The 9688-nt window shown below is 50.2% G+C and overlaps 1 protein-coding gene across 1 annotated transcript; it reads right to left on the minus strand.

Annotated features, from left to right (window-relative positions):
• Positions 1 to 3613: 3613 nt before the first annotated feature.
• On the minus strand, positions 3614 to 9316 carry LOC142593193 (ubiquitin carboxyl-terminal hydrolase 17-like protein 6). Its single transcript, XM_075706858.1, has 13 exons — positions 9301 to 9316; positions 8761 to 8961; positions 8198 to 8308; positions 8020 to 8122; positions 7805 to 7872; positions 7573 to 7643; positions 6927 to 7009; positions 6568 to 6679; positions 6107 to 6247; positions 5788 to 5888; positions 4853 to 4991; positions 3924 to 4564; positions 3614 to 3701 (listed from the first exon to the last, which is right to left on the minus strand). The coding sequence occupies exons 1-13, from the start codon at positions 9314 to 9316 to the stop codon at positions 3614 to 3616; spliced, it is 1875 nt and encodes a 624-aa protein (XP_075562973.1).
• Positions 9317 to 9688: the final 372 nt, after the last annotated feature.

Consider the following 9688-nt stretch of genomic DNA (forward strand, 5'->3'; position numbering starts at 1 on the left):
GACAGACCAGTCCGAGTTGCATTCGCTAATGCTTCCATCTGCAAGGTTAAATTCTGAATGGCTAATCTATTCTGAAACCTGAGGAGTCAATACAGGTCCAAATATCCACGCTACCTTTGTTCCAGTACTTGGGTGTTGCCAATTGTCCTCGACTGATCTTTTGATTCTCCCCCAAATTCCGCAGCTTAATGGAGATTTTCTCCATAAGGGACAAAGTTAGCAGTCCTACGGTCCAGTATTTATTCTCATCTGAAAGGGGGAGATGAGTTACCCACTCCCCATCACTGCTTATCCATACCGTATATCCTAAGGCCGGGACTGTCATCTGGGTACGATCTAGGCCGCTCCAAGGGTCATTATTAGTCAGATGCGACCAGGTATCATTTAATGGAGTTACATAATTCCTGCATATGCATCCTAACCTTAGGGCCATAGCAACCGGATACACTCGCTGCACTTGTGGTTCTGAGCTATTACAGTTAAAGATTCTAGTACAATTCCAGTTTGACTTTGTTTTTCCAGAGGCAGTTCTTGACCTATCGAGATTGGGATAAGTTAACTGCACTTGCAAGGGTTCATCAGGAATACCTTCATTTCCTTCCCAAACAAAACACCAATCTGTCGGTTGGTTATATTCCCGGCACTTCCCAAAGCTGGGGTATCTGACAGCCCCACGGCCTATTACTACACTGATCTCCTGACGGTCTATATATTACTTCTTTAGCCCACGGAGTTTCAGCTTTGCTGATATTACAGTTTTCCACCGTACCACCTTTCGGAGTCCATTTGAGGGCATTATTTTCCTTCCTTATTGTACCATGTGGTGGACCCGTTAAGTTCCCTTCTCCACATGTCTTCCCCTGTTTTAGTTAGGTTTGTCGTTAGTACCCCCCCCATGAAATGGGATTCTCTGCGGACTTAGGAGTAGGTAAACACGCAGTCACTGAAGTCCAGTTTTGAAGTTTACCAAAGTCTCGGACCAACTTCAGAATAAGATTTGTGTTACTGCAATTAATGTAGGAGTACATGATGAAAACTTTCACCACACACATTCTGCTTTCCACTTGGCAAAGGATCGAAGGCTCTACGTGAATATATATATATATATATTTTTTTTTTTTACAATCAAGTTCAAAATCCCTTTGGGACGCAAAAACAGTTTATGTGTTCTTGAAAATTCTTATCTTAGTTTCTCCTGTCTTCTCAGAGCTCCATTGTTCCGTCGGCGCTTTTTTAACCCAGGTACGATGAACCCAGGAGTCAATGCCTCTTTCTTTGATAGCCGTGTGGGTAATTAGCAAAACCAGGTAAAGTCCCTTCTATCGTTCCTTTAAAGGTTCATCCTTCCACGTTTGGATATGGACTTTGTCTCTGAGCATAAGGCAACAAGCTGGAGTGTCTAAGGGTATTGGCGCCCTTTCAGTTAAATACCCGTGAAGGGAAGACAAAGCCTGTTCCAAAGATAACAGGTAACGGGATAACAATTGGTTTCCCGTAATACGCGTTTGATCACCTTTCCCAGTTAAACTATTTATGGGATACTGTTTCCCATACAGAACCTCAAAAGGACTAACTCCTTCGCTAGCTCGGGGAGTGACTCGAATTCTTAGCAATGCTATTGGTAGCACATCTGTCCACGTCGTTTGAGTTTCCTGACAAAGTTTTGAAAACTGTCTTTTCAGAGTCTTATTCATTCATTGGACCTTGCCACTTGATTGTGGTCTCCAAGGAGCATGTAGGTCCCATGTCATTTGTAAAAACTTTGCACCTTCCTGAGCTATTTGAGCTGTAAAGTGTGGCCCATTTTCAGCGGACATTCCTTCAGGTACCCCAAATCTAGGAATTATCTCCTTTAACAATATCCTTACTACTTCTCTAGCCTTATTGGTACAACACGGGAAAGCTTCAGGCCATCCTGAAAGGGTGTCTGGTAACACCAACAGCTAGCTATACTGATTGCTTTTTGGCAGTTCAGAAAAAACAATTTGCCAGTATTCCCCAGGCATGTGGCCCTTCCTGACCTCTCCAGGAGGAGATCTTTTCTGTAGTTTGGGGTTATTCTTACAACAACATAGTTATCGGGCACTGCTTCACAACAAAGTTTGCAAAAGTTTGCATCTTCGGTCCTACAGCGTATCTTTTGATACTTGTGACCAGAGCATCCGCTCCCATATGGGATTCACTATGGGTCTTCTTCAGTATTTCTCCTACCACTGGGGTAGTAACCAATACTTGCCCATCTTTGGTTATCCACCATCCTTCCTTGACTTGGTACACTCTAAATACTTGGCAAGCTGATCCTCCTCCTTAGAATAGTTTGGAGGTTCCCACTGAACTTTTCTTGATGGGACCAATGCTTCAATTAGCGATGCCCTTTCCGCAACTCTTTTGGCTATTTCCTCTGCTTTTCCATTTCCTTTAATGATTCCCATTTGTCCTTTCTGATGAGCTTTGCCACACATGATTGCAACTTCTCTCGGTCCCAGAACAACTTGCAACAATTCTAAAATTTCCGGTCCATATTCAATAGGGGTTCCTTGAGAAGATAGCAACCCACGTTGTTTCCAAATAGCCCCATGCGTGTGGACCACTCCAAATGCGTATTTGGAGTCTGTATTTACTTACTTACTGTAAGTAGGTACTTACTGAAAGTAAGTACTGTACTTACAGTACTTATTTGCCTACTGTATTTATTTACTCTTCTATCTTTAGAGGTTTGGTTAAATCCAGCAAACCCAAAGCAGGAGCCCTCATCAATTCAGTTTTGATGGAGTCAAATCCTTTTCGGCACTCTGGTGTCCATTCTAAAATTTCTCCGGGTCCCTTCATAGATTCACATACCAGCCTGGCAATCAGACTAAAATTTGGTAACCGGAGTCTGCACCATCCAGCCATCCCCCAAAATCCTCGCAGCTCTTTCTTAGATTTGGGGGGGGCTACTAAAACACGACTGGAACCCGTACTGACCCCTGGGTGACAGCGCTAGTTACTGGTCTCTGACTAGACTGGCTGCCACTGAGCAGCACCCTCGGGGCCCGGCCGCTCAGCCCGTTTCAGTCCCGCTCACTGTCGGCTCATCCAGCCCACTCCCGTTCCAGTGACCAGAACTCCGTATTTAAAAAGAGGTTGCAAGATGGGCATATGCAAGCACACTGCTTTCAAAATCCCAAGACATAAACCTCCCACACTGGCTCTGTCCACCTATTGCCCCAAAACCTACAGAGAAGGAAACACCCCGTAAATTACATATGCAAGGCCAACAGCTGTTTTTACTTCTGGCTTTGGCTGTTCTGCCTGTTGGTTCCAAATGAGTATTATTTTTGCAGGGCCATCCCAAAAGCTGAACATGGATTAAAGTTCTTCCTTGAGGCACCTGTGGGCAGGTGGGCCAGCCGGTGGAGCTGTCTGAGTGTCTAGAAGGTCTCTCTGAGCACTTCCTGGCCAGAGGCAGCACTGGGAGGAGGGACAGGGTGGGCCGCTGGTGCCCTTTGTGCAGCTTGATCCCTGCTGGGGGCAGTGCTTCCTGGATTCTCCTCCTCTCCTCTCCTCTCGCTGGCATTGCAGAAGTCAGATGCTGTGCTCCTCCTTCATCCAGGGTCGCAATGTGCCCCCGTCACCACCACAGCGCCCCGAGTGTTTGTCCAACGTGCATCTCTGGGGCGCTGAAACCCTCCTCCTCCTCCTCCTCCTCCTCCTCCTCCCTGCTGAGGGGTCACAGTCTGATGTCCGCAAACTGACTGTGGCGATCGCAGCCCCGCCGTGGCGATCTGCTCCGCTCTCTCTGCCTCAGCTGAGTTTGCTCCCGAGCAGCCCTGGCTGCGGGAGCCCACTTGGAGCTGGTGGTGGAGGGCCCTGCAGCTGCATCACCCCTTGGGGCTCGGTCACGACGGGGAGACCTTGCTCTCCTCCTCCTCCCCCTGCACCTTGCTGAGCAGCTGTAGTCCGTGATCTCCACAAACCGGCTGCGGAGATCATAGCCACGCCGCAGGGATCTGCTCTGTTCTCTCTGCATCGGCAGGGTTTGCTCCCAAGCAGCATTGCATGTGGGAGCCGACTGGGAGATGCCGCTGGAGCGCCCTGGAGCTGCGTTCACCCTGGGAGCGCAGTCACGACTTGCCAGGCTAGTTCTCCTCCTCCTTCTCCCTGCTGAGGGGTCATAGTCCGTGGTGTCCACAAACCAGCTGCGGAGATCTTTTCCCCACTGCGGGGATCTGCTCCGGACCCTCTCCCGGGCACCCTTCCTCTGGCGGCGGGAGGAAGGGCTGAATCCCTGCTCCTCTTTGGTGGTGTCGTCGTCTTCTTGCACGCTGTGCGGCACACGGTCAACTGGCTGACAGCAGACCGGGCACGCATCTTTCCTTCCAGACACCAGCCTTCTACAGCCGCAGAAGAAGCGATGCAAGCAGAAGCCCACGCAGGAGGCGATGTTGAGCCTGCCTGTCCAGATGGAGCACGGCCAGCCTGCAGATGCCTGCCGTGCACCTGCCGAGGTTAGCTGGCTCGTGCTGGCTGTTGCGGAGGAGCTGCTGTCCTCTGGAGAGTCCTCCATGCCCACCGCCATGCCCTGCAAAGAGAGCTGTGCCAAGGTCCTGCCCTTTCCTCCTGAAAGGACCAGAACAGTGAGGAAACCCCAGAAGCTCTGTGAGGGGACAGCTAAGGGCCGCCCAAAGGCTCTCCTGGAGGGCTGCAAAGGCAGAAGGGGCCAAAGGTGCACAAATGGGATGGATCTAGGTGGCATGCTTTGAGAGGGAGCAGCGTTGCGGCTGTGTGACCGGGAAAAGAGAGCAATGCCCAGATCCCACAAAGAAATCCACTGTCCATCTGGTGCCCTGACCCGCCTCCCCAGAATTACCTTAGTCCTGTGAGGCAGACCCTGTGGTCCCACAGAAGCCGCCTGCTTGCTCTTGGCCCCCCACAGACTGAGGAAGAAACGGGCATATGATGGTGCCGGTGAGGAAGAAGCCCTTTCTCCAATTTTCAACTCAGGGCATCTGGAGGGGAAAAAAAAAAAAAGGATCTCTGTTTAGGGCTCTTCTTGCAGCCTCCTCTGGGGCTCAGTCATTTTCTTGGAGCGGTTTCTACGACAGAGAGAAGACGTAACCAAGACTACAAATAGGAAATTCGATTGGGGTCTTCCCACCACGTCTGCCCCTGCCAGAGCAAGTCCTCGAGGGTCTTTATACCCGCTACAGCTTCCATTTCATAGAGTCAGAGAATCAGAGAATATTTTGGGTTGGAAGGGACCTTAGAGATCATCTAGTTCCATCCCCGCTGCCATGGGGAGGGATATCTTCCACTAGACCAGGTCGCTCAAAGCCTCATCCAACCTGGCCTTGAACACTTCCAGGGACGGGCCATCCACAACTTCTCTGGACAAGCCCTTCCAGTGTCTCACCACCCTCACAGTAAGGAATTTCTTCCTAATTTCTAATCTAAATCTTCCCTCTTTCAGTTTAAAACCGTTACCCCTCGTCCTATCACTACACTCCCTGATAAAGAGTCCCTCCCCATCTTTGCTGTAGGGCCCCTTGCTTGAAGTACTCTTCTCAACATTAGCCAGCTTCAGATAGCAGACAAGTAGCCGTTTACCCCCGGGGCAGCAGCCTAAAGCCCAGCAAGGGAAGATAAGGACTGACGTGGGGTAGTTCACGTTGGACAGCACTGAATGATGCAGGTACTAACTGTCTCCTATGACAGAAAGAGAAACACTCCAGAGGATGAGAAGAAACAAGCAAAGCCAGGAAAAGGAAACATATTCTGAACGGTTTTTTTAATACTTGTTATGACCTGACGTAAAAGAGTAAATAGGCTTGCTGCCCGAGAACTCTGTCGATGCCACAACCATCCACAGCCATGTCGTTCATCTTGTACCACAGTCCGTTGCTGGCCTGCAAAGAAAGGCATCGATACCTGGAGGTGAACTGCATGGTTTCTCCACAAAAACACAGGCAGAAAACTACAGGACCAAGAGTACACCAAAACAAATCCAATCCAGCCCCTGAAGAGACCTTCTCCCCCAAAGCCGTGGCTGCCAGTAACACTGCCGTGAAAGTTTCTCTTCCCCAGCACACATATTTCCCCTGCTAGGAAGGAAGTTGCTCTTTACCTTTGTGTAGCAGAAATAGTGTCCTGCATGGCAGCTGTCACCGCTGTGTACCAGGACAGCATATAAGGCGTAGAGGAGCGGTTCTCCAGCTGTCCGAGACATGTATGGCCGAAGATCCAAGTATTCAGGATACTCCACAACCTACGGAGAGACCCAGAGGGCTCAGAAATGTTCCTGAAATAGCCTTCCAAGACTGAAGGCTAGCGGTGTGTAAATACATCTTTTTGGCTCATGAACACTTGTTTTCCCTTAAAGCAACATCCATGGTTTGGGGGGCAGGAAACTGTTCGCGGTCCAAACAGCTCTGTCGGAGCAGAGCATGTGCTTGTCTTCCCGCGGGAACTCTCGTCTCCCCAGAAGGGAACACAAAAATCCCAACACGAACAACCGGTGAAAGAGCGTACTGCTTTGGAAATCTCCTGCTCCGGGAAGAGAAAGTTGCGCTCCAGTTGCGTACACACCTTGCTGATCTTCCTGCCAGTGAAATCTTGAAACCTTTTCAGACACACCGTCAGAACCTTGGGCGCGTGATGGACCGTAAAGCTCTTGGAGGCAGCAACCATCTTGTCACACCTTGTAACCAAGCACAGAGATGAGTGCTGAAATGCACCTCTCTTGCCCCAAGAAGGCCAGACAAGCTTTCCCTTCTCACACATCCTTATGCTATTTTAAGGCTATTCAGTACCAGAAGGCCGTATTAAACAAAAGCTGCATCTCATTATTGTGCATCTAACCTACGTGAAAAGATGACTTATGCCGCATGACATGCGGCACCTTCACGCAGCACCTAGTATTAGTATGTCGTTAGTAATCCTCTTACTTGCTACATTTAAAGCAGTTTTCGCCATCCAGCTGCTCGGGTCTCACAAAGTCCTCCAGAGCTGCGGTGACAGATGAGGCCGCCTGGAGGAGCGAGAAAGGATAGCCCTGAGCTCAGGGCATCACCCTCGCCCAGACACTTACTAGGAGTTGACAGGAAGACCCAGGTAGCTGAGGCTGAGGAGACCCACCCTGAAACCCGCAAGCAGTGTCCAGAAGGAGGCACAAAGAGGGTATTATGCTGAACACTTCCCTCAATTCCCAGGGATTCCCGGCGCTATCAGGAGCTACCTCTCTGTGGCACCGCACAGTTCAGCTACCAATGCTGTGCAGGGTCATCAATAATGAAGACACCACAACCCATCAGCCTGGGAGCCAGACGGGTGTTGAGGAGGGCAAAAGGAAGACGGATGAGAGTACGTCAAGGGTGCAGAGAGGATAATTTGTACTTGTCCAGCTTAAAGCCAGCACCTACATGCAGACCGCTGCCACGGCCTCCCCAGAAGGACACAGGCCATTCCATTCCACTGCCCACCCGCCACCAAGCTCTCTTATGTTTGCACTCTACGTTTTTAAGCCAAATGCCTCGATTCTGGAAAGCTACAGGGGTCTTGGGACGTTTGAAGCACAATTACAAACCCTCTTACTTTTATATCCAAAGGGACATCCAGGAAGGCCTCGTAGGAATCGGACACTGCTCTGCAGCTCAAGCACGTGACTGGAAGGCAAATCAAAATGCTCAGCGACAGGGGAAGTTGACTGACTCTGCCCGTTTCCGACCTTCAGGCCTACTACGCCAGTCACACCATCAGCCGTTTATCACGGGCAGACGGGAGGGCACAGACAATTCCAGGGAGAGCAACAGTTGTGGGAAAGTACCTCTGGATCTCAGAAAGCCCCCAAATATTTGATGGACGATGGTAGTTGCTTGAGAAGAGACGTCCAAGCTAGAAAGAAATGGTAAGGCAGAGAGTTATCTCCTCCAAGAGTTTTGCTTTGTCTGAAAGCCCTGGGCGTAGGTTCTCCTCGATGGGAGTACCTCAAGGAGTGCAAAGGGCTCGGGAACACTGAAAAGGTAATCGGCTTGTGCTTACTCGCTGCTTCCACTCAGACAGGCTCTCTGCATGGCATCGACAGTATAGCGTAAGAACTCGTGGGCGTCTTCCTGCATGCCAAGCTGGAAATGTTCTCCTATTCCTACAAAAGAAGAAGTTAGTAGATCTCTCCTACAAGAAGGCAAGAAAACCTGTAGGGGCACCTGAAATGACTTACGTGTGAGGACACTGATGACACCGCTAGGCCGGATGGCACAGACTGAGGAACGCAGGACCTCGTTAACGTGCGCTTCCATTACGCACATCATGCAGAAGCCTTGCTGACGACCTGAAGCGGGAGGAGGGAGGGGAGCAAGCTCCTCGGGTTAGCAAAATATCCACAGCGATGGGAAACGTAATGGAGATCTTGAAGTTCTAAGAACAGTCTCCACTCCTCCTCTCCCAAGGTGCCAATGTCCCAACAAGCCCCAGACATTATTTTAGTGCCTAGAAAACTTTCTTCAGAGGGATGCTAAACTGACAAAAGTTTTCTGTGCAATAAGCAAAGAGAGCTTAACTTGTCGGAATAGGGACTGAGACCTGGGGCTAGAAAGAGGTGCCTTTCTGAAGATCAACACACCTAGACACGAGGGGCGGCTTCTAGGCTTGAGTGTTCAAAGAACACCACCTCGGGGGGTTGACAAAGAAGGGCTGCTTTTCTGGTAGATCAAATTCCAGATTCTGGGAATCCTTGCAAAGTGTCCCACAGATTTACAAGGAGTTGTTCATAAAAGTTCTCACATGACTGGCTGTGCTCACGAGAGAGCAGGTAGTTGGCCAGAGGGGGTGTGTACGTCAGGCACTGCAGGACGGAGTTGAGGAAGCACGTATTGCCCAGGTTGTAGAGTCCCGCTCCAGCTCTCTGTCTGTGCTGCCAGTCCAGGCAAATCTTCTCCGGAGGAAAGAGGACCCTTTGTGGCGGAGCCATTCCCTCGGCGACGACTGCAGGGCAATGACATTTGCAAAGAGATGACACGACATTGTTGCACAAAAGCATGTCTTGGGCAAGCACCTAGCACAGAAGGTAACCCTACTGATGTCAGGATCTTTCTACGGGCAATGTCGTCTTTCAGAGTCTCGTACATAGTGGCAGAGGAGTGACAAAACGCGTTTTCATGTGTCTAATGGAAAACAGCTGGGTAAGTCTGGCTGCTATCAGGAAACGCCCCAGAATTCACGCTAGGCTGTCAGCACATCAACATTCAGGGATGGAGCACCAGCCACGTCCGTTGCCTTTGGGGAGTCACAAAGTCCAAGCCTGCTGATGAAGCCGTTACTCACAGGAGTCGTTCCCCATTGCGGCCATCGCTCCTCTCAGGAACACAGGGGAAAGCTTCGGATGACAAAGGATCTCAGGACACGCTCCAGAAAGAGATCAGCGCCAATGCCGTCCCCTGATTGCAAAGAAATAATCGCAGCTCAACAAAATGATTAAAAAACCCAAACCCAAACCCAAACACAACCCGCAGAACAGCAGCCGCCATCGAAAGAGTTTCAGTGGTACGTGGAACTGCTGCGGAGCCTGCAGGCCGACGGCCCTGCTGTCCCTGTCACAGGACTCCAATTGACAGCAATTACCAAGGCCCTTTTGAAAGACTGCATTGCGTGTCACCTTCTCTGAAGAGCACCTGCGGCTCACCTGTGGCTAGCGTTAGCAGCAGAGCCCTCT

The sequence above is a fragment of the Pelecanus crispus genome, chromosome 3, assembly GCF_030463565.1.
Source record: "Pelecanus crispus isolate bPelCri1 chromosome 3, bPelCri1.pri, whole genome shotgun sequence".
Classification (NCBI taxonomy): Eukaryota; Metazoa; Chordata; class Aves; order Pelecaniformes; family Pelecanidae; genus Pelecanus; species Pelecanus crispus.